This window comes from Tupaia chinensis, unplaced genomic scaffold (assembly GCF_000334495.1).
Source record: "Tupaia chinensis unplaced genomic scaffold, TupChi_1.0 Scaffold145519_1, whole genome shotgun sequence".
Taxonomy (NCBI): domain Eukaryota; kingdom Metazoa; phylum Chordata; class Mammalia; order Scandentia; family Tupaiidae; genus Tupaia; species Tupaia belangeri.
The window spans coordinates 3,608,712-3,634,202 of NW_006205376.1; the positions used below are offsets into that span (position 1 = coordinate 3,608,712).

A 25,491-nucleotide genomic window follows, 5' to 3' on the forward strand; every position below is an offset into this window, starting at 1 on the left:
CTAGTCCTGACATTCTCTTGGGTCTGGGCATAGAACCTTCCCTCAGGGAAGGAGGCGAAATTACAAAGTAGCTATGTCTTTATAGGAAAAGCCCTCCTTTAAAAATCCTTTTCTGTGAAACATAGCATATACATATGAGAGGACAGGAAAACATATGTACAGTTTAATGTGTACACACCGTGTGTGCGTGTGCATACACACAGGCATACCACTTAGGAAACAGCAGGGCCCCAGTCTTAACACAGAGCACTGCTGGGATCCCAGAAGCTCCTGAACACCTGCCTTCTCCCCCAACTCATCTGCTGTGACACTGCCAGTCACTGCCCGCTTCCTCTCCTTTCAAGGTAACCAAGGTCACCGCTGCCATAACATTTATGGGAATAAGTTTTTATTTGTTTTACCGTCTATGTTAAAATTCCTAAATTCCATGGTTTGACTTAATTCTTTTAGGCAGTGAGTTTCCAAGGTTCATCAAGATTAGAGGACAGTTTAAACTTTGTAAGCATATCTCCAGTTTACTGAACAAAGAAAGAAAAGAATTAATATATAATTGGTAGGATAATAAAAAGAAGTCTTTCCTTATATCACACATACATAAAACAATTTTGTAAACACTAGTCATTTTCTTACAATTAAAAAAAGAATAATGGGCTATAAATAATTTGTAGTGATATGTTTATTTAAGTCCTGGCTATGCTTTCATTTACAAGCAAATATTTTCAAGGGAAAAAAATCACATAAGACAATATTTTCAAATGTTATACCATCTACATAAAAATTAAACTTGCAGAATTTACAAATTAATATTCTCAGAAGACAGAAATATTATACATCCTTTTGCAAAATTCAATCTACATCGTTTAAAAATTCATACCAGCGCAACAAATGAGTCTCTCTTTACAATCTACCTATTTACATAGCTTTTCCCACCACAGAAGGTAATAGTTCTCATCATAGCTACCAAGGTTTGCAAACATGGTGTATTTAAAATATATTTAGCAGCATATAAAAAAATTAGAGGAAAGGAGGAGGAGATACTACTATTAAATAAAAATGAAACAAAAGGTGATAATAGAAACAACATCATAGGAAAATAGATCAAAATATATTTCTGTTAGGACATCAACAATGTTTGCCATCACAGAATGTACGCACAGCACAAACACAACACAAATTTAACTGCATTTTAGTCCTGAGCACAGAATATAGCACAGCTGTAAAACTTTGGTCAATACGAGTAGAGGCCAACACTTAAAACAAACTGTTTAACATTCTTGGTTAGTTGATTAAAGTCAATTCTGCCTCATGAAAAATCTTTGATAATACTTTCGCCTTATTCTTTCCATTACATTAAAAGAACTTTGGAATTTGGGAACTCTCTGTAGATTGATATAAGTACCTGACAAGTGGACCACAATTTGACTCACATTCCCAATATATTTAAACAGAAATCACTTGAATAGACTATATGAATGAGTTAACAGTGGGTTGCATTGTATTCCAGGGGTGTTTTTTGACTGTCACTAAAGCAGATGCCTTGTCATTCAAATAATTTAAAGGTGTTTCTTACAGCGAGGCACAAAAATCCAGCCACAATAAAAGTGTGAATCAAGCAATATATCAATTGTAGGAGATAAGAGTGTATTGGTAAATATTAAAGTTACTCACACAGGATAGTACACAATTAGAATGCCATTTCTATTCAGCAGGTGGATTCATATATATTTTCCAGTTAATCCCATTCATAACATTTTCCATAATAAATGCAGGACAACATTTTTCATAAAGAACATACAGTGTTTTATCACAGTATTCAGTTTATGACTTATCTTCATTCATGTTTAATTACCGGCAATATCTTCTCCCAGATCTCCTATGTCAGAGATCTGACCGTCTTGCATATTGCGAGCCTTCCAAATTCTCACAGTTCGATCACTACAAAATAATAAATTAAAAATGGACATATGAGCAAAGGCAAAAAGATGGAGAAAATAGCTCTTGGAATCACTGATCACTGAAACATTTTCTAAATAGGTCTTTAATAAATGCAATTAAAATTTTCACTGTCTCATAAGTATAGTAAACATGTATCATAACAAGGATGATAATATAGTTCATATTATCAAAGGTTAACTCTATGCTAGGCAGAGTTAGTACGCGTTCTTTATTCCCTTAACTGCACCTAGATATAGTTACTGCCACGATATCTAAATTAATGTGCAAATTGAGGCCCAGAGCATAAAGTAAATGGCAGCTGTGAGATGGGGAAAACATCCAGAGTAACCGAGCTCATGTTCTAAGGTAGGAGGTCTGCTCAAGGACCAGCAGAAAGATTATTGGGGGTGGCAAGAGAAGGAACAAGCCAGAGGAGTGGAAGGAAATGAAGGTCAGACCAAGTACGGCCTCAGTTCTAAGTGAAATGGAGTACTGTAGGGTTTTGGCTGAGGAGGAATAGGATCCAACCTACATATATTTATGGTTTTTGTCATAGGGTACATGTGCTCACTGGAGAGAGACAGAGATTGGAGAGAAAGAAAGTGAGAAATCTCTCTCCAAATAGAAGAGAGATCAATGCAAAGAAAGAACTCTATAATAATCTACATACCCCTAAAATGTTTGACTATATGCTAAGTTGCACATGAGTAGAGTGAGGCTATAAGGCCAGACAAAAACAGCTACTAGGTACCTATAAACTGAACAATTCCCAGAGTCCACACAGGATTATGAGATGTGCATGGCTGATCAGTGAGGTAATGAGGTATCATTGAAGACCTGAACTCTGAGAAGAGTGAAACCTTACTAGAAAAGGTAACTAGCCCTGTACTATGAATCTACCTAATGAAGTTTTAAAATAAGTCTCAGAAAGATAAAACTAAACTACACAGTAACTGAACTGCCTAACAAAGCCTAACACTCTTTAAAGGAATACAACAATATCAAGACACATAAACATTATATTATAATGTCCAACATTCAATAACATACTACTTGACATGAAAAGAAGCAGGAAAAATGTGACCAGTAATCATGAGGAAAAAAACAATCAATCTAGAAATGACCAATATGACAGTCATTTTATAAGGATTTTATAAAGGGCTTCAGTTTTCCATTCATAAAATGCAGATCTTACTAATAACATTTACCTTCTAGAGTTTGATAAAGATAAATGAGTTAATGCCTGCACAGCACTTAGAGCAAGGCCTTAAGGACAGTAAGCACTGCACAAATGTTTGTTAAATAACAAACAGGTAGAACTAATTTTAAGATAGGCCTTATTTTATTGACTATTTTCCTATAATTTTGTAGTAAATATATTTACATCTGATATGCCATGGGTAAACTGAGAAAAAGTTCAGCTCTATTGAAATGAGACCATGTCATAAAAGGTAAGTAGTTACATTATACCTCAATACCCAAGTCCCTATATACACAATACTTAGTCTTTTTTTTTTTTTTTTGGAGAGGCTTTTTTGCTATAGGGCACGTGCGCTCGCCAGACAGAGAGAAAGAGAGAGAGAGAGACAGAAAGCAGGAAATCACCCCCCAGGGGGGATGGCCACGCCGCAATCCCTTCTCCTCCATTCTCCTCTCGGGATCTTGGGCACACACACACACGCGCCCAGCGTGAGTTTAAGCCACCAGGTCCGGGACTCGAACCGCGGTCGACTACGTGGGAGTCCAGCGACATAGCCATTACGCTAACTGCTGGTCCCAACACAATACTTAGTCTTATGCTTAGTGTTTCATAACTTTGAGTGGTATTTAACTATTTCCAGTAAATTATCAAGGACACAAAACATTTTGAAGGAAATAAACAGAAGCGGTGACTTTTTTTTTTACTTGCCAGAGGTACATGCACTTGCCAGAGAGAGCGAGAGAGAGCACTCTCAATGGTGTGTGACCGCATCACTGTCCTTTTGTAGCCCACTTATCCATCCTGTAAGGACTTTGAGGACACTCACATGTGTCCATGTTTTTCAGGCTGCCAGGCCTGAGACTTGAAAGGTGGTTGGCCATGTGAAATATGGCTCTCTATGCATAGGACTTAACTGCTGCACTATGGGACTGGCCCAAGTGGTGACTCTGAAAAAAGTAATGCACCTCAGAGGGGCCAACAGGTGGCATAGTGGTTAAGGTGCTGGATTCCCACATGATAAACAGCAGTTCAAGTCCCAGACCTGGCATCTTGAAACTCATACTAGGCATCTATGCATGTGTGTCCAAAATCCTGAGAGGGGAAGGGATTGTGGCATGGTCATCTCCCCAAGGGTGATTTCTTGCTTTCGGTTCCTCTGTCTCTCTGGCAAGTGCAAGTGCCCTATAGAAAAAAAAAAATGTCTTAAAAAAAAGAAAGTAATACATCTCAGAAATAGCATCAATGGTGAGTGGGAGGGGCAAAGGGAAGAAATACTTGAAAGACAAAAAAAAGTAATCTGTTGAAAATTATGTATATACAGTAATATTCTTGATTTGATTGTCATGTACTACATGCAAGCTTTGAGAAGCTATACTGTGCACTGTAGAGAGGTACAATGATGGAATATACATAAAATTTTATAAAAAGAAATAATATCAACGAACCATTGAAAGTAAGCACCTTAGAGACACAAAACAAAAAAAGACTTGGATTTGATGGTCCTTAAAGAGGAAAGAAAATAAATCTAAAAGAAAAGAGACATTCAATGATAACAGTATAAATTATAGGAAAGAACAAACATAAAAATAGTGCTTTCAAAATAAAATGAGAGTATTTAAGCATTTGGAATAGACTGAATCAAGGCAGAACTCATTAAGTAACATAACCGATGCACAAATGGAATAGGGAGATATTCATGACATTACATTTCATTTGAATAGACAAATACCTCACACTAAAATACATATACGTCCCTTTCCCAAGTACTTAGATACATATTATGTCATTTTTATGGTCATGAGATCTTCCTTCATCTTTCAAGTCTCTTCTTAAATGTCACTTTGTCAATAAGGAATATTTTGGAACCCTTGATCTATAAAACTCCCATCCCCTTTCCTTGCCCACGTTCTACCATTGCACTTACCACAATCTAACATATTCTACTTATTCATTTTTTCTTCTCATTAAAATGTAAACTGAGGTTTGAATTGGCTTGTTTACTGTTCTATTCTTAAGAGTCTGGAACAGAACCTAGCACACAGGAGAGTCACCAAGAATGAACAAATGAAATCAATCCATCAAGGCATCCACAGAGGGAGGAAGCAGATGTGAATACTTTGTACTTATACTTCATAGGGAAGAAGCACAGAGAGACTTTTAAAATAATCTGTTCTAAATTCAAAGAATAGAAAATCTGCTGCTTTTCTGAACAAAAATATTTTAAAATTAGTCATCTATGATTTTTTTTTTAATTAAAATCACCAAGGAAAGATCTGGCAGCAGCTTCCTGCTCTAAGCAGAGTGCTAACGGAAGAGGTAACAGCATCATCATGTAGACCCCCTGGGGAGTCTAAATTCATTGCCACAACCTACATGAGAAAATATAAATAAGACATCTTAAAACAACATTAGCATGACTATGTAAAAGAAGAATACCCTGTGTTCACTGTTTCTAGACATTTACAACTTAGAACATGTATTAATCTGAGCACAATTTGAGAAAAATTACATAGGAAAACTTACTCAGCCGCAGTAAAAATGTGGGTGGAATTAACGCAGATGGCATTGATAGGACTATCATGACCCTTCATCTCTCCAACTGGCACAAAAGTGTCCATGTTCCAGAGTTTCAGAATGCCCCCTCGGCAACCACTGAGCAGAACGGGGTGGCCTGGCACCACTCCCAGGGCACAGACCCAATCCTTATGTGCATTTGGAACTTGCTGAGAGAAAAAGAGAAGAATCAGCAGATTAAGGAGAGCCTTCCAAAATGAATTTTCACGCCAAAATAAGTCAGAAACATGTTTACTAATAGAACTGATGACTTAGAAAACTATGAAAGTTTATTTTCTACACAATCACTCTTAGACACTTAAAGAATCTTTCATCTTCTCCCCAGTACTAATTTTTATCATTGTTATTAGTATTAAAGCCTTACAATATTAATAATCTATAGTACTAATAATTCTATATCTGGAGTTAAAAGACACAGACTTTTTCAAACATCACATTCTTTTCACGGGTAGTAAATATGTCATATTTCACCAAAATGTGCTTAATAAAACAAGTTTGAAACTATAACCTACTATGTGAACTTTAATGACCGCTTCATAAAAATCACTGTTTTAAATCTTTGGTAAACATAGACACCTAAGAATTTTTGCAAAAGACTGGAGTTGACCTATTTATTTCATAATAAACAAACAATTATTACTTGATCAAACTATATAACCATGCTTTATGCATAAATAAAGTTTTATGCACAATATACAAATCACAACTAAAATAGGTATGTCTATAAAAGAAAAGATTTTGAATGTAGTATATGTATCTGTTACCAAATATTTAGATTAATATTCATACTACATATTCATTTTGCTTTTATCTGCTGGCTATAAACAAAAAAGTGGTAGCAACTGCAGTAATACACACCCATACACAAGTAAGAAAAAGTTTGGGACCAGCAGATGGTCTAATGGTTATGTCACTGGACTCCCACATAGTTGACTGTGGTTTGAGTCCCAGACCTGCTGGCTTAAAACATGCTGGGAATGTGTGCATACATGCCTAGAATCCCAAGAAGAAAATGGAGGAGAAGGGATTGCAGTGTGACCATCTACCCTGGGGGGCTTCGCTTTCTGTCTCTCTCTCTGTTTCTGTGGTGAGTGTACACCCCCTAGAGCAAAAATCTCTCTTAGAAAACAAACAAACACACACTTGAAATTGAGAATAATCTTATCTGTTAACTAATTTCTTCCCCTTGGGAGTTAGGGGGGAAAAATTCAGTTTTTGTATTGAATGACAGAATACAACCTACTATTACTTTGCAGGAAATGAGAGAACCACTACTCTTGGGTGCATGAAAATGCTTTTGTAAGTGAAGAATCATTTCTATTATTCTTGACTTTAGCTAAGCTTAGCATTCTTACATCATAATACATGCAGCAAGAAATCCCAGACTTTCAACTCTTCAGTGTCTATTTCCCTCTTAGGTAACAGGAATTATTATTAAGTGTTGAGTGTTGTCCTTCCCTCAGCTAGTAACTGGTACACGATCATGAAATAAACATTCAAGAGGAAGCCCTAATTAATATCATCCCTAAACAATTAAAATCTATGTAGAGGTTCCTCAAGTTCTTATATAGACTTTGAGTGGTTTTGAATTCCCAACTTCATACCATGAAAAGGCTTTCCGTTACCTGAAGAAGGTCTTTTTGAGCTAAGTCCCATTTCTTGATTCCATTGTCTCTGGATCCACTGAACAGGTTGTCCCCTTGAATGGTTAGTGTTTCTATACCGTCATAATGAGGGGGTTCAAAATTGTGGGTGGGACTCACAGTTCCAAGAGCCCCTTCAGTTACATCAAACATCTAAAAGTGTAGAAAAAAAGCAGTCATCTCATTTACTTTACAAATTAGTACTTATATATGTACATTCATAGAAATGCATACACAAGTATGCTAATCAGACATGATTTGTTTTGTTATACTGTTTAAACTAATTAAGTTAGTTTACTATGAATGACTCTGAGAATGAACCTAAGCCCTATTTCACACTACTGTAGCTTGCATGTCACAAGCATAAATGTCTGTAGGCTTTTAAGAAAGGCAATAGGACTGTTCCTGCATGAGTGCACAAATGATATGTTCAATTATAAAAATACTATATATGGAGTCAGATGAAATTCAAACAATGTGGTTGTTTTGTTTGTTTGTTTGTTTGTTTGGGAGAAGATTTTTTGCTATAGGGCGCATGCGCTCACCAGAAAGACAGAAAGACAGAGAGACAGAAAACAAGAAATCACCCCCCAGTGGGACGGCCACGCCACAATCCCTTCTCCTTGATTCTCCTCTTGGGATCTTGGGCACGCACGCACACACACCCTGCTTGAGTTTAAGCCACCAGGTCCAGGACTCATACCATGGTCAACTACATGGGAGAGTGCAGTGACATAGCCATTATGCTAACTGCTGGTCCCAACAATGTCGTTGTTAATTAATCACTACTAGGTGATTCTGCAGTCCTAGAGACCATCTCCAGTCCCCCAAAGCTGTTGTTCAAAACCTTTCTGATTTCCTTAGTTGCCTTTATCACTTAGTCAATGATCATAGGCTTTTCTGAAAAATTAGTGCAATCAAATATAAACTCTTAGGGGACCGAATTGTGCTACAGTGTTAAAACACAATGCTCTGGGGACCAGCAGTTAGCGTAATGGCTATGTCGCTGGACTCCCATGTAGTCGACCACAGTTCGTGTCCTGGACCTGGTGGCTTAAAATTCACGCCGGGTTGTGTGTGTGCATGCCCAAGATCCCGAGAGGAGAATGGAGAAGACGGGATTGCAGCATGGCCAACCCCCCCCCGGGGGGGGGTGATTTCTCGCTTTCTGTCTCTCTGTCTCTGTCTGTCTAGCGAGCACACGCGCCCTATAACAAAAACTTCTCAAAACAAAACAAAACAAAAAAATGCTCTGCAATACTCAGTACATAGGGAAGTTCTGGGTTAGTGTCCAGAAACCTCCCTGAGTATGCCAAGTGTGAATGTACCCAGGATCCAGGGCTGGCAAAGGTGGGATTGGATCACAAGGTCAAGACCAGGTGGAAAGTGCTTTCTGTCTGCCTTTCTCTCTGTCTCTCTTGCTCATGGAAGAAATAAACTTTTTAAAACTTAAACAAACAAACAAACAAATTTTCCAAAGAATTCTCTCCTGCATTCTAAAAGTTCTACTTTGCCTCAAACATCCCCTTACTCTTCCTTTCTTCTTCAGAGACTAAAGTAGACTTATTTCTTTCCAAGCTTCACATTTCACTTGAACTGCTCTTACCACCTTCACTAATTGCTACCACTTTTCTTTTTATTTACTTCCTTCCACTGAGGCCATTTGCTAAATACATAAATACATTCAAGTCTTCTGAATATAAAATCTCTTAACTATTCTGTTTTCAAGTCACTAACTCATCCTCTCATCTCTTAGTCAAAGTTTCTAGGAAGATTATTTGAATTCATACAATCCTTCCTTCTTACTGTATCCTCTTTTTTTTAAATTTTTAATCATTTATATAGGTTTCCCCAGAGACCAAGTCCTCAGGAAACTTCTCCCTCCCTTGGAATTGTTATTATCTATTGACTCCTTGGACACCTGCTTCTATTTAAATGGGTCACACACCTTTATTGTTAGTTGCATCTTTTTTTTTAGAGGTTCTTGCCTTAGGGCTAGTGAACTCTCCAGAGAGAGGGACAGACATGGTGAAAAGGAAGGTGAGAACTCATTCTCCAGAGGAGATGGCCAGGCTGCAATACTTTCTCCTTCATTTTCCTCCCAGGATCTTGGGCATGCCACTCAGTGTGATTTTCAAGCCACCAGTTTTGGGACTTGAACCATGGTCAGCCATGTAGGAGTCAAGCGACATAAATGATATGCCATCAGCTGGCCCTCACAATTTATCTTAAGCTCTGGACTTGCATTTCTAATGATCTGCTGGCCTACATGTGTATGTCCAATGTTCCAACGTTTCTATCTCAAACATTTCTAGAATGAAATCATACATTTTTCTTCACTTTATCTGCCAATTTCATAAAATTCTGAAGGCCATAATATGCTCAGTATATAAGAAAGTGATGGGGCCAGCAGGTGGCATGGTGGTTAAGGCACTGTGTCCTACATGGCTGACTTTGTGGTTTGAGTCCTGGATCTGACAGCTTAAAAGACTCATGGTGAGGTAAGGGGGTAGCAGGTGACATGGTGGTTAACGTGTTGGACTTCCACATGGCTGACTCTAGTTCAAGTCCCAGACCTGGTACCATGAGAGTCTATGGTTTGAATCCCAAACTTGGCACTTAAGGGTCATGTAGGCTGCATGTATATGTGTGTGTATGCCCAAAGTCCCAAAAGGAGAATGGAGGAGAAAGGACTATGACTCGCCCATCCCCTCCTGGGGGTGATTTCTCACTTTCTTTCTCACTGTCTCTCTCCTCTCCAGCAAGGACACACACCACTATGATAAAATAAATAAATAATAATAAAAAACCTTAAAAACAAACAAACACAGAGACAAACAAACAAAAAAATAAACACATTGTATGTGTGTGTGCATGTACATGACCAAAAACCCAAAAGGAGAATTGAGAAGAGATTGTAGCATGGCCATCCCCCAAGTGTATGATTTCTTACTTTCCCTCTCTCTGGTGAGTGCACATGTTCTATGGCAAAAATCTTTAAAAAAAAGAGAAAAAGATGGTAATAATGAGACACAAGTTGAAAGATTGAATTAAAAGTTCTTTAAAATCCTTCCTAATCTGTCTTCTATGAAAAAATCAGAATACATGATCAAATAATAACACAATAAAATTAGAAATTATGGATGAGTAAAAGAGTAGAAAGAAAAAAGCAAAAGCTAGGAAACAGAAAAAAAAGAAAACTGATTAAGAGAACAGAGTCCTGGGACCAGCAGTTAGCGTAATGGCTATGTCCCTGCACTCCCACGTAGGCGGCCGCGGTTTGAGTCCTGGACCCGGTGGCTTAAAGTCATGCTGGGCGCGTGTGCATGCATGCCCAAGATCCCAAGAGGAGAATGAAGGACAATGGAGGAAAAGGGATTGCGGTGTGGTCATCCCCCCTGGGGGATGATTTCTTGCTTTCTATCTCTTTGTCTCTCTCTTTCTGGTGAGCACACGTGCCCTATAGCAAAAACCTCTCCAAAAAAAAAAGAGAGAGAGAACAGATTCCTTAGATGAAACTGAATATATCAAACCTATCATTTAATAGGCAAATGAAATTCAACAACTCCATTATACTCACTTTGATGTAATGATCCTTGGATCCAGTGATGATTAGATCTTGTCCATTGGAAATCTGATCTACAGTAAGGCACATAACAGGCCCTAGGTGTCCTGTTAACTTTCCTGTAGACTGAAATCTTTAAAAGAGAAAAACAATTTTATTTGAAAAAATTTCTTAGTATAATAGGGCTATGCCTCAACATAATCTACATTTTTTCATAAAGTTTTCCACTAATTTTCTTTTTTACTTTAGCTCCACCTGTGTGAAACTCCATTCAAATTAGTGTAAGACAATGTTCAAACTAATATATTATATACTGAAAATGAGGGGATTCCTGGAACCAGCAGTTAGCATAATGGCTATGTCACTAGACTCCCATGTAGTCGACTGCAGTTTGAGTCCTCACCTTTTTTCTAATTTTCTTAAACAAGTACTGTTTTTAATTTTCTATATTTTATTTCTAATACAATACTTGGGACTGTGTGTGGTTCTTCCCACTTTCTCTCTTTACTTATTCATAAATAATGTTCATTAAACTTTCTCAGTCATGCTTTTAAAATGTTACCGATTCAACGCTGATTTTCTGGTACTTTTTCATGTCAATAATCCACTTGATTTACTGCTGACAAAGTCCTTCTGGATGGCAGGCATGCTATGTTACTTGAATTATAAACTTTATTACAGGATTCTGCAATAGCCTAAAAGCCTTAGTCCTTTATAATAAGATGAGATCTAAGAAAATAGATACCACCACAATTGCCACACTCAGTCTTTATTCACAGTACCTATCATATTATTAGTACTATGCCTACTTAATTGGTGTCAAAAAAACATTTGCTAACTAATAAATGAATGTTCTCCTGCTGCCAAAATTTTAAGAATTAGAAAAAAAGCTAAAATAATCCACTACAGAATAAAAAGCTCATACTTCATGCCAATAAAAATCAAACAAAATGTAATGCTTTACATTCAGTTTATCATAGTTTTTCTTTTTAACCACTTTATATTCTTAATCCTTTTTAGTCAACAAATATTTTACTTTATAGTCACAAAAATTCTATATTTATGCCCAAAGATGTTAAATTAATTTCATAAACTGACAAATTTGAAATAGAAGATATTTAACTGATAAGCTACAAAAAAATGTTTTTCAAAGGTACTAGTGAAACTGGGATGAGAACTTTGGCTTCTAGATTGTAGGCAAATATTAAGAGAGCATAACATTTCTATTTTTCCTCCCTATACTTTGTTTTTAAAAACGGAGATTAAGAGAATGGAAAACTGTCAGTTTGTTAAGGAGGACAGAATAGACATTTAGAAGTGGTGGGCTGAAAAGAAATCATTTTAGAATAGCTTCTGGAGTTATCAAACTTAGATTTCAAATGTACTAATAGGTTATTACTGTCTGAAGTTGTATTTGTCACATGCAAGACATACATTTTCTTAAAAACTCTACCTTTTAAGATCCCACATTCTGACTGCATTTCCAGAAGCTGCGTAGAGGAAGGTGCCAGTTGGGTTTAGTGCAATTTGATTGATCTGGTTCTCTCCAGAAGGAATAGCTACTGTCCGGCTGGTACTTGCAGAACAAGCATCTCCAAGAGTAACTTGACCTGAAGACCTTGATAGGTAGAAACAAAAGCAAAACAAGTCACATTTCCAGATAAGAGTTTGGCTCAGAATTTCTCAAATTCCTAGCACACTGGCTGTTGGCAACAAAAACAAACGAATCCTTTTGTCCGTGTGCGTGAAGTGCCTAGCACTGCACCACACACAGCTGTGACATACGCATGAATATAAGAAATGCATGTTTGCTGAGGAAGTATATGAATGAATGTACAAACCAGGATGACACAATTCAAAACTTCTTATTTATATGTCCATTGTAATGCTAAAAATTCCAGACTCTAAGTTAGGTATGGCTAAAACATTTTTGAGAAAAGGTCAGAAATCAAAGATTAAAAACTCAATAAAACATACAGTGCTACAAAGGTAATTCATTTTCCTTCAGCTTTCAGAAGCCCCTACAGACCAGGCTTACCAGTACTACTTGTCTATAAGAATTGTCTTTTAGGCACCAGCAGGTGGCATGGTGGGTAAGGTACTGGATCCCCCACATGGCTGAATGTGGTTCAAGTCCCAGACCCCATGGCTTGAAAATCACTCCAGGTGCCTGTGCGTACATGCCCAAAATCCTAAGAGAAGAATGGAGGAGAAGGGGTGTGGCCATCCCCCTGGGGGATTTCTCACTTTCTCCAGTGAGCACACAAGCCCTATCACAAAAATCTAAAAAAAAAAAAAAAAAATTTAAGTAATATTAATGATAATAATTGCCTTTGTGGATTAAAGACACTAGGGATCTTTTAAATTATATGCAGTTTTTATTTACTTTAACCTTACATAAATGGAATATCTACTATGTGCTAAAAATTTAAAAGCAGATTATTTCTTTTTCCTCAGGTAAATTCTAGAAGGTAAATATTTTGTTTAATTTTGACATATTTTCTCAGTAAACTTGTAAAATACTAAATTATATTCATTTTTTTCAAATTTGACTTTAGAGATTCAACATGATTGGTAAATTTCTAAATTAAGAAATAGTGTTATTTTTCTACAAAATTTACCAAGAGACTTGGGTTCAGTACAGGAAATAATCAGCACTTCTCAAATTAAAAATTAGCAGTTAAACATTCACAATCTCTACTGCTTCTAGTCTTATAAATTAGTAAAACTGAAACTTCCCAGTGTTCCCTTCTCTCATGTAAACAATACATATATCACTCAATTTGGATTATGTAAAGAGTTTAACAATCTCAAGGCAAAAAGAATAAATATTTCTTCTATACTATTTTTTATTACCAGAAAGTACATGAGTTTTTCAGAAAGAGAGAACTTCGTTCAAAAGGATGTGGTCATGCCACAATCCTTTTTCTACATTTCTCTATTCTGTCAGAATTTTGGGCATTATATATTCATGCACCAGTGATGTCTGCCTGCCTGCCTGCCTGCCTGCCTGCCTGCCTTCCTTCCTTCCTTCCTTCCTTCCTTTTAAAGACTTTTGCTATAGGGCACGTGGACTTACTGGAGAGACAGAGACAGAGAGACAGAAAGTGAGAAATCACACCCCAGGGGAGATGGCCATGCCACAATCCCTTCTCCTCCACACTCCTCTCAGGATTTTGGGCATATATGCACACGCACCCAGTGTGAGTTTCAAGCAGCTGGTGTGGGACTTGAACCACAGTCAACTATGTGGGAGCCCAGCGATGTAACCATTATGCCATCTGCTGGTCCCAGGGGTGTTTTTCAAGTACTTGGAATGAGGGTTCAAACCACAATCAGACATAAGGAATTCTGTTCCCTATGCACGGTGCTTAACCACTGCGCTATAAGGCCAGTCTCAATTTCTTCTACATTTTTAAAGACAATTATGATAAGAGATACAAGGAAAAAAATTAATCCTTTAGTTACCCCACATAATTTGCAGTTATAAAATTTGTCCTAACACCAAAGTAGTCTTAGTTTCTAAAAAAATACACCCTCAGTTAATATCTATTAATTGAAAGTTACAAATACTTTTTCACTGTCTCCAATGGTGATTTCAGCCAATTTTCCGTGGAGTGGTACAATATAAATCGTTCACCTCCATCAAGTAACAAACCAATATGAAAACATAATGCATTAGCATTTGGGAGGGGGAGAGAACATGAAATGTATACTTAGTAATGGATCAAATACAGCTTATTTCTTCCTATTTAATACTGAGCTCTTTTATTTTGTTAATAGTTTTTTCCTCCTTGTTTTATCTATGCTTTTATTGTGAACATTTTAACATCTTCTGAGAAATGGATAGATATTTAAAAATTAGAATGAATGCACAGTCTTACTTTTTCTTATACTTTGTGGGGGAAAAAAAAAAAACAAAAAAAAAAAACTATTTGCCCTTTATGTTGTCTTGAAGTTACTTACGTCAATGTTCGAATACACTTTGCTGAATCTCTGATATCCCACACCTTAATATAAGATGTTGACACAGTGAAGACCAAACTGGTATAATTACAGTATTTTACAGACACGACATTGTTGGGATGACCCCCTAGTGACATGATCTCCTGCCCAGTCACGAGATTCCATACTTTGCAAGTACGATCTAAAACAAATTTAAAAGAGGAAATACAATTAATATGAACTGCTTTAGGTTCTTTAAACAATAAAAAATTATTTAAACAATTTCTCTTTAAGATAAGGAAATGAGAAAATTAATTAGAAATTATTCAGTTAACCTGCAACAGGCATCCTAATGCCATCCTTGACCCTCTGTTGCAGGTTCTAAGACAGGCATAGAGGACCAGATGAAAGTCAGGGATGTTTGGTGTGTATTGCATGGTTTAAAAATAAAATTATATACAATTTTGAAATCATCATAGTAGAAGAGTCTTGCTTCAAATGCCCTGACTTTAAAATGGCTATCTCAGGCCTCTTCAAAATATTCTCCTTTGGTCATGTGTTTCTACCTATTCACAACACTCTCTACACTCATAAACACACACACGACCTTCTTTTCCAGGGATCATGACTGATAGATTTTATTTTACTTATTACAAAAAGAATTGTTTTCAGACCAGCAGTTAGTGTAATGGCTATGTCGCTGAACTCCCATGTAGTCAACCGCGGTTCAAGTCCTAGACCCAGTGGCTTAAACTCACACCGGGCATGTGTGCGTGCATGCCCAAGATCCCAAGAGGAAAATGGAGTAGAAGGGATTGTGGTGTGGCCATACGCCCTGGGGGGTGATTTCTCACTTTCTGTCTCTCTGTCTCTCTCTGTCTCTCTGGCGAGCATGCATGCCCTGTAGCATAAACCTCTCCAAAAACCATAAAGAAAAGGTATTGTTTTTATGGCATGCTGAATATCTAATTATCCTGCAGAAGTTAATTTATTTTGAATCATTAAAAAGTTGTGATGTTTTCACAGAACAGATTGTTTGTAGATTGGAGAACTGCTTGCTATCATTCTCAATTCTTAAGATTCAGCTAGATTCTTAAACTCCTCTCAAAGGTAATCAGCAATAAATATATGCTGATTAAACTGAATCTGAGAATATGCCTAAATGCTAAAAAAAAAAAAAAAGAAACAAACAAAAAAAAAACCTTTACTGGCTTCCCAAATTCCTGTACATACTTTCTTTTACCTTTCTGACATCAATGTCTGCCACTTCTCTTTATACATATTCTACTCTTCAACACAACTGGATGTATCGGGTCATCAGAAAAGTCATGATGCATTTCTACATAGAAAAATATGTCATGACTTTTCCAACATCCCAATAGTTCCAAACACACCCCACTTTTACCACTGTGTCTCTTCTTATGTTGCTGTCATCTTATTATCTATCCACCCTTACCTGTCGATATCCAAAATCCTAGAGAGTTTAACTCTTTAAAGTCTACAACTATTTAAATCATTTGTAGTTGATTTCTAGCTGTTTCCAATTGTACAAAGGAGGTTAAGAGTGTAAGATTGGAAATGAGTAGACAGGGTTACTAAACCTGGCTCCCCGGTTCACGTACTAAATTTACTTGGTCAAATTATCAAATCTCTTGACTCCTAGGCTTCTACATGGTTATAAAGAATATCCAATATGTATCTCATGAGGTTTTTGTGAGCACTAAAGGAGATATATTTGTGTAGTGTCTACCTTAGAACCTGACACACCGTAAGCATTCAAGAAATGGTGTTGACTTTATTCTCCTTACTGCTTTGTACATTTTAATGGTTTCATAAATCTGTATGTAACTTGCATTACAAAATCCAGGTAGGTGATTTGAATATGGTAAGTACCCAGATACTGAAAAGAGATGTATTTTCTCACCATAATATTCATAAAACATTAACAGAGGTTTCACTTTCTTCCCAACTATGCAATGATTTTATATTTTATGTAATTCAGAATTTGAACCAGATTATCAGAAGATTACTAGTCTTAAATGATTGGGTTTTTTTTTCAGAGCCTGTCTAAAACTTAATTTTGAAAACCTCATCAAACACACACATTAAATAACTATTAGCACCTTTTGACCCAGTGAAGAGGAGATCATCAGTAGAATCCACGCAGAGCACAGCTTTTGTGTGTCCTTCAGCTATGTGAATGCACTGAAGTGGAGAAGCTCTGATTCCTTTTGAAGCAGGAAATGGGTTGATTATGCCCCTGAGGTGGGAAAAAAAAATAAGCACACAAAACAAGATTTGCTTTCATAGCTACATTTTGAAACTAGTTTAATTTACTCCCCCAGACTTCAAGAAGACTTTACAAGTAGTGAGCAATAAAATCCAAACTAGCTCACTTACCTCTTTTTCAAGCAAAAGGACAAAGTATGAAATAATACTAGTAGTTACAAAATGTTTCAAGTAATTAGTCATCTACTAGCAGTAGTAGAACATCTGGATTTTCTTAATAACAATTTCATCTCTTCAAAGTTTAGTAGAGTAATGTTGGGGGTTCTCTGAATGTACTGACATTAACTCTGACAAGAAGGACAGAGAAGTGCTGGTTAACCAGAAGACCTGACTCTATCATGGCAGAGTGTAAAAAAGGACAGGCTGGGGCAAGTATAACACATTCCATCTCAAACAGCAAGAAAGCAGTGTTCAAATGGAAACTGAAGAAAAGAGAGGAATAATGGCAGGAACAGAAATTCCAAGAGGAGAATGAGTCAAAAAAAATTTTTAAACTTAACATGAACAATCTCAAAGAAGATAGAAAAAAAATAAGAATTTAAAAGAGTGATAAATTGAGGCCAGCAACTGCCGTGGTGGTTAAGATGTTGGAGTCTCACATGGAAAATCACAGTTTGAGTCCCGGACCTGATGGCCTGAAAAATCACACCAGGTATGTGTGCATGTGTGCCCAGAATCCCAGGAGAATGGAAGAGAAGGGACTGTGGTGTGGATGACCCAGTGGGGGGATGGTTTCTTACTTTCTCTCTCACTGTCTTTTTCTGGCAAGTACACTCACCCTATGACAAAACAAAACAACAAACACAAAACAAACAAAAAGAAAGCTGTAAAACTCTTTGGAGAACTTTCTTATAAATTTAACATATCTATAGTTTCTTCTTTATGTCACTAAGCTACGCACTATTGAAATACAAAAATTATCAACTCATTGCCCCTATTCTAAAGAAGTTTAAGATAGTATCTAAATTGAAATAATCATATCAGAAAGTTCAAAAATAAGAATTAGGAATATGATCAACATATCAGCCAATGTACCTTTGTTCATAGCAGAAGAGCAGGAAGAAAAAATTATGTTGAGATTATATCTATTATTTAAGACAGATAGCCTAACATTAGAAAAAATATTAGGACAAATAAAGCCAAATATTTTGTTTGTATCTTCTTAATAATCATCAAGATGCAAAGGCCAAAAATGATTAAGAAGGAAGGAGAGCAGAAGATAAGTTACAGCTGACAATGAGTTCAAGTATTTCTGTTTTTAAGTCATTTTATCACAGGATTTTGGAAGTGTATGTCATTGTGGAAGGAAAATCATTATTGGCACTCTAAGAAATTATAAAGATCTATAAAGGGGACAAAATATATCAACACAATTTCCCCAAAAGCAGAAAGAAAATGGACTTTCAGAAACTATAGATGGTCAAAACTTCTTTTTGAGTCTCATAGAAAACAATATTAAACAACTCATCATAAATCCTTAAAACTAAATGCTCATTAATAAGATATAACGAGCTCATCAACCTCATGGGGGAAAGTTCTTTGTAAGGTTGATAGGCATTAAACTAGAGAAATGTCACATTCATCATAAACACTGACTACTACAATCAAGTTTGTAGACTAAGTCTTTCAAATGACATCCTTGTGGACCAGGTGGGTATGCAGAAACTTTTGTAGTGATGTATAGTTATGCAATGCTTAATGACAAGGGCAGATGATTTCATCATGTGAGACTATCATAGGGTCTCCTTACACCAACCTGGATGGCACACCTAAACCATATAGCATGGCCTATTATAGGACCCCTATCACATATGTGGTCCAATGTTAACTGCAATGTTTCATAGATGGCTGAAGAGTCACACCTAAAGCATCAATGTCACTGTCAATCTGGAAGATCTTTGGTATCTAGTCAATACTTTCTTACCCCTAAGGTCAAAGATAGTAGGCTTATTAAATTGAGATATTAAAAAGTTGGAGACTGTATTGTATTGCCTAGAAAGGTCATTGAAACAAACTTCATTTATTTTATGCACCTACTTGATACTAAAATAATCATTGGATAAAATTTAAACATAAAACCTAAGTAAAAATTGGTATGGAATATTACAAATAGAAAAGAGGCTGAAGACAGTTTGTGTTTACAAAACTAAAGGGCTTCGTTTACTGAACATGACATCAATGGATTAACTTAGGTTCTTCTACCAACATTATCAATGATTTTTTCAATAGAAGTAAATACTTCAGTAGAAAGATGGTATTAAACCTATTTTATTCTGCCTAGGCTACTTCTGAATTAGGATTTAGTTTTAGATCCCACATTTTAAGAACATTAGAAAATGAAAGCCATTCCAAAGCAAAAGTGACAGAATGAAGGCCCTGTAGACACATTACATAGGGAACAGATGACAAAACTAGAACTGAGCTGATGAAAGAACATTGACTGGAAAGAATAAAATAGTATAAGTTAAAGAAATGACTTTTTAAAAGGCCATGTATACACAAAAAAGAGGTATTAGATTAATACCGGTGTAGTTGAAGAAGGCTGATGAAAGACTTATGAACAGAAGTTTAAAGAAGCTAAATGCAGATTCAAAAATAACTAGTTTTAGAATTTCATTATAATGATTTCAAAAGTGAAAGGAGTTCCTTGTCACTAGAAATGATAATAGAATTGTTATCTCTGAGAACATAATTATGAAATCTGATGTATTTATTTACATACATGTGTCAATGTGAGAATCTTGAAATTACATGCTCAGTAACTTATTTGTACTCTAATGACTTAACTAAATTAAAACTGAGAAGGGACAACCAGCTGGAATAACAGATGCTGGTTGATACTGCTACCTGGCAAGCAGAGGCCATATGGGAGGCCCAGGTTCAATTTCCGAGCTACCCTAAAAACTAGGCATGGTAATGTGCCCGTGGTCTCAGCTACATGGAAGGCTGAGACAGAAGAACTGTGAGCTGGTGGCCAGCATGGACAACATAGCAAGACGCTGTGTGAAAGAGCCAGCCAGGCACGGTAGTGTGCACATGTAGTCCCAGCTACTTTAGGGAGACTGAGGCAAGAGGACTGCCACATAACAAAATCCTATCTAAAAACAAAACAAAACAAGCAACTGATAAGGGAGCAGACTCCCATTAAAAGTCTGAATCTGCCATTTTAAACTCCTGTTAACATTAAGGTCATAGCTGTGAACTGAAGCCATTAAATTTACAAATAGTGTTTCAAATATTGGAAAGATATGACCTAATAAAAAGGTTGCCACTGTCACTTCTCAAACAAAAAATTATATATTTGTATGTATCCCCAAAAGTCGATTATTAAAAAAATTTTCATATTAATTGCATAAAAATTATTTTTAAAAATAATTATTTATTCAATGTTATTTATCTTTTTTTTTTTTTAATTTGCTACCAGGTACATACAGAGAGAGAAAGAGGAAAAATGAGATAGCAAGCCACTAGGTCCAGGACTCCCAGACTCCAAACGTAGTCGCCCACAAGGGAGTCTAGTGCTTTATCCACCATGCCACCTACTGGCCCCAAGAACTGCTTTTGATGTGTATTTAGTAGCACAAATAATCCTAATGGGGGAAAAAAAAAACTAAACAGTGTCTCAGTTAAATAATGCTGTATCTCCAAAATATTTTCTTCTTTTAGATTACTAGCTTTATCCTAAGATTCTATTAAACGTTACTCTGATGCTATGACATCCAACATAATTTTGGTCATGTCAAAACTTTTAATAGTATTATGAAAGTACTCAGTCCAGTGAATTGTATACGACACGGTTATTTCCTAGAGGGCAGGATGACTCTTTTCTATTTTTACGTATTTTATTATCCTTGATTATCTAGTCTTCTGAAGAAAAATAATCTCAGTATAAAATAGCTTTACATTAATTAGATGCTTAAAGTGTTATCACATATTTAGAATATCAGGGTTAATACTTTATGTAATATTTTACCCTACATTAAAGATAACAGAAAAATAGAGAAATTGGATTCGTGTATCAATGGTGCTTCTTTCTCTATTAGAATTAATCTAGTCACATTATGAAAAATAAAAATTAACTTAAAATTTTTTATTTAAGGTTAAAATATTACAAATTTGTACAATAGTCCTGATATTAAGGGAAAAAAGAAACACTTATCTTTGCTCCATACAAACCAATAAGTTCTTTATTATCATGAAAAAGATTAGTTTCCTCTCCCTCCCCCGCCTACCTTCTGGAGGATCTGCTGAAGATCAGCAAATGGGCCATAAAAGAGTGAAACGAGCACAAGATGGAGGACACGAAATGATATGTGGGGGAGAGGAAATGAGAGAGAGACAGAAAAAGAGAAATTAATAGTCCAAAAAAAAGTTCAGAATATGAAAAATGTAATACTGTTATTTTTAAAAACAGCATCGGTAAAAAAAACTTTTTTTGTATTAAAAAAAAAAGCCTACTTCCTTTGTTTTTTCTTACAGTTGTTTTGGTACCATATCACATCTTTTTTTCCTTAGCATACCTTCTTTATTTTTTTTAAATCACATCATCTTTTTATTTAAAATTGCTAAGCCATCAAGGAAAAAATACATACCTCCCAACTTGAGGCACTGAAAATAATCACTGGGGAACAAACCCTTCTTGACATTTAGGCACAGAAAGAAAAGACATGTCAATTTTCTAAGCTACATACAAAAAAGTTTTCCACTATTTTTTCTAAAAGGTATGATTACAAAAATATATTAAAATTAATGTTTTTAAATATTAGTGCATTTATATGGCTTACAACAAGCAATGCATGCAACAAAAATGAGACTTGCTTAGAATTTCTAGGAAGGCATTTAGAACATCAATGAAATGCCAGAATGTAGGAAAGATAGAAAGAAAGTACCTGTGTACCTCCGACAGAGAGGAATCACTTTCATCAGACCTACAGCGAGAGAGTTAGAATTATGAGGAGAAAGAATACAGATGTCAACAGGTAAAGACACCGACATTGGACTGAAAATCAACAGCATGAGTAACAGAAATACAGCAAACATTTCCTTTAAAATGCCCTGCCTTGCTATTTGCACTGAATACCAGTAAGTTTAAAGTATAACTGCTAAATATTAAAAAAATAAAAATTATTATTATATTTTCTACCAAAACTCTGGGAGAAAAAGCTGTCTATTACTTATCCACAGAAACTCTCCTCACTTCTAATATAATATGGAGAGTATATGAAGTATATGAAATACATTACTTCAAGGTTGTTTTGTTTTGTTTGATTAGTACTAAAAAATTTTTCCTGTTGTAATAATAATAAATTTTATTCATCTCAATAATTATTGTTGTCTTAAGAAATCTTACTTTAGACGTATGGGATAAGGGATAAGTTGCAAAAATACACTGTTATATTTGCATGGAAAGCAAATCACTTAAAATTTAATAGCCCTTATGTTTTAACTTCTCTCAAACACAGAGTTCTTTTGACCAGGGAGTCACTCAGTAATAGTTGGGGGGCTTTAAAGAGATTTTAAAACTAGAAAAGTTACTCCTATTAGCTTTACCCTGAAGCCTCAAAGACTAGCAATGAGCCCACTTGTTAGGAAAACCTATTTAGCTTGTACATATACCAAGCACGGGGAGAATGAAGATAGAAGAGTATGTGTTGGTACGAAATATAACCAAAAACAATGTGTGAGATCAACATCTCACTAGCGAAATACAGTGGTCTCAAAATGAGCCCCAAAGAAAGTGATACAAAAGGTAGACACATGTTTGAATGTATAGAGTAGCTCGTTATTCTAAGTCTGTCTGAACTTGTAGCAGTGATAACAGAGTCAAATTATTGGTAGTTCATAAAATAGCTCAGTGAAAAATAGGGAAGTATGATTAGATTGTCAAGCTTTAACAAAAGACTGAAAGAAAATTTTATGACAGTGAATTCAAAATTTACCAATTCTTCACATAATTTAGTAAAGAATTTTCCAAAGAGAGTCATAATGCTCATTAACTTCTCTCAGTGACTGAACAATATTGAGAGTATTACATTTAATATATTTACCTATTCAGGTCAATTTAAAGGACATGTTGTCTACTAATTAAACTATATTAGAAATTTTTAATGAATTTTATCTATAAATATAGTATTCAAAATGATGATGCGTTTCTTTAAGTTTATAGAGCCATTTCACGGCAAGTCAGATCTTAGTACCTATACATTTCAGAGAATACAGATACGTACAGGGAGATTATAGCATAGAAAACAAACAATTGGGGTGAAAAGGGTAGATACCAGGTGTACATCCAAAGTGTTATCATTCAAAATCCAAGCAGATAAGTCAGAGTTAATAAATGCTTTATGGCAGTATTGTTAGTATTGAATTCTTGCAATAGAGATTCTGGTTTAATGTGGATACAGTTTTCCACTTTGAATTTAATAAAAATTAGATTTTCCACATTACTCTAACATCTCCTCCACCACAACCCAGTCCCGGGTCTACCCCCTCCAGTCATAGAGGAGTTTTTAAATGCCGAGAACACAACTACTCATGTTTTGTGGAGGACTTATCTAGAACAACCAAGTAATAATATGTTACATATACAACAATTACCTCTATAAGCTGCTATATCCAACAAAAGTAAAACGATTTGCCTCTTTTCAACTCAGATGATTTGGGCTAGAGGCTTTTGTGAGTTCATAAAAGCTGAAAAAACTCAAGAAGTTTAACTTTCAAGTGGCCTCAAAGATTTTTTTCATTCTAACTTACTTAGAAAAGAAAAGGCAAGACAGGTGCTGAAAGTATAGCACTGGAAATCTACAACAGGGAATGGTGTTCATCAGGAAAACAGTTTTCTGTGATTTGGCCTATATGGTTCCTTTCCCATTGAAAAAAAAATACATAAAATATGGCAAGAGTTCCTAAGTCCGACTCTATCTCCACACAGAGATAGATAGATGTTTTGTACAGACTATATTGAAAGGTACAGAATATTGTATAAATAGGTGGGGCTCTTTTTCATAATGACTTACTTATACTGCTGAACTGATGTGTTTCCCTGAGAAACAGTAAGACGATTAAAAACATTCAGTTCATTACGGGGCCGGCTTGGTGGGGAAGAAGGAGAGGAAAGACTAGCCTCTGAGGTTCCAGAATCTGAGCTACAAGAAAAAAAGAACATTAAATAGGTGGCTTTAATTGGTTATGATTCGTTAGGAAAGTTATAAGGAAACATGCTTCTTTTTAAAAAAAAAAAAAGCTTTTCATTCTTTCCTTCCTCTCTTCCTCTTTTCTATAAAATAAAAAACATTCAATACTTGTTAATGAAAATTGTTTTCCACTTGATTTTGTTACATTGGCCACAAGATGGCAGTAAAGAAAAGGTTCTGCCTGCTGAAATCTGAAGTCAGTATAAATAAAGCAAGCCACATTTTAAATTATACAATTTTAGAGTTGAGACCAACTTGCTTACTTTACAGATGAGGAAACAGAACCAGAGACATTGAGAACCATTTGCCTATTCAATCAATTCACTCATTTATTCTTAAATTACTTATTTGCTCCATCCACCACATCCCAGTTACTCTTGAGATATCTTAGTAGAAACAAACTAATTATATCTTGTAAAACAGGAAGAGAGGATCATTAGAAGGATTGTTCCTATGGCATTCAAGTCAGCTAAACCAGTGGTCAAAGTAGAGTGTGCAACTTGGTACAGGGAAGGTGGATGGCATAAACTCCTCCTCCACCTGGGTACAGAAAATAAATGAACACATATTTATATCTGTATTTAGATTTATATTAAAGGAATTTTCTTTACTAATACTTAAATCTAGGTTTGCATAGATGCTCTCCCTGGAAGTCTCTTTTTCAGACAGGTAGATCTGAGATCATGTGCACATTAGGTTACCTGAGTAAAGGATGGTAGGGTAACAGTGACTCTAAGCGACTCAACGTCTGCACTGTGCTGTTCAACTCATGAATGCCTGGTTAAATGGATCATCAGATTAGATTATGTACTGCTAGGTAAACTAATCCTCATTAAACACACTAAAGAAAAAACTGAGGATAATACCAACAATTTAAACATGAGAGAACAGCAAGAAAACAGCGCAACTAACCACCCTTATGATTGATAACAATTTCTTGTTAGCCACTCTAAAGAAGTAAAGGGAACATCAGTTTTATCAAGATGACAGTCAAAATTAATTTCAGGACTGGGCCCAAGACCTAGTGATTAAGGGAGCCAGATCCTATATTGCCAGATGCATAGTTTGAAACATGACCTGAGTGACTTGAAAAACATTAACGGGTGAGTGTGTGTTCATACCCAGAATCCCTACAGGATGGGAAAA

General features: G+C 35.8%; 1 protein-coding gene across 1 annotated transcript in view; it reads right to left on the reverse strand.

Moving 5' to 3' along the window:
- Positions 1-1,160: 1,160 nt before the first annotated feature.
- The window catches only part of KIF21A (kinesin family member 21A), a 161,056-nt gene continuing 136,725 nt past the window's right edge, over positions 1,161-25,491 (reverse strand). The window contains exons 29-38 of the mRNA XM_027768117.1: positions 24,169-24,297; positions 22,042-22,080; positions 21,385-21,399; positions 16,987-17,123; positions 14,885-15,065; positions 12,372-12,536; positions 10,934-11,051; positions 7,336-7,506; positions 5,660-5,859; positions 1,161-1,935 (exon numbers count right to left, since the gene is read on the reverse strand). Of these exons, the coding sequence (XP_027623918.1) occupies positions 1,842-1,935; positions 5,660-5,859; positions 7,336-7,506; positions 10,934-11,051; positions 12,372-12,536; positions 14,885-15,065; positions 16,987-17,123; positions 21,385-21,399; positions 22,042-22,080; positions 24,169-24,297 (1,249 nt within the window). The 3' untranslated portion in view covers positions 1,161-1,841. The remainder of the gene's footprint in view (positions 1,936-5,659; positions 5,860-7,335; positions 7,507-10,933; positions 11,052-12,371; positions 12,537-14,884; positions 15,066-16,986; positions 17,124-21,384; positions 21,400-22,041; positions 22,081-24,168; positions 24,298-25,491) is intronic.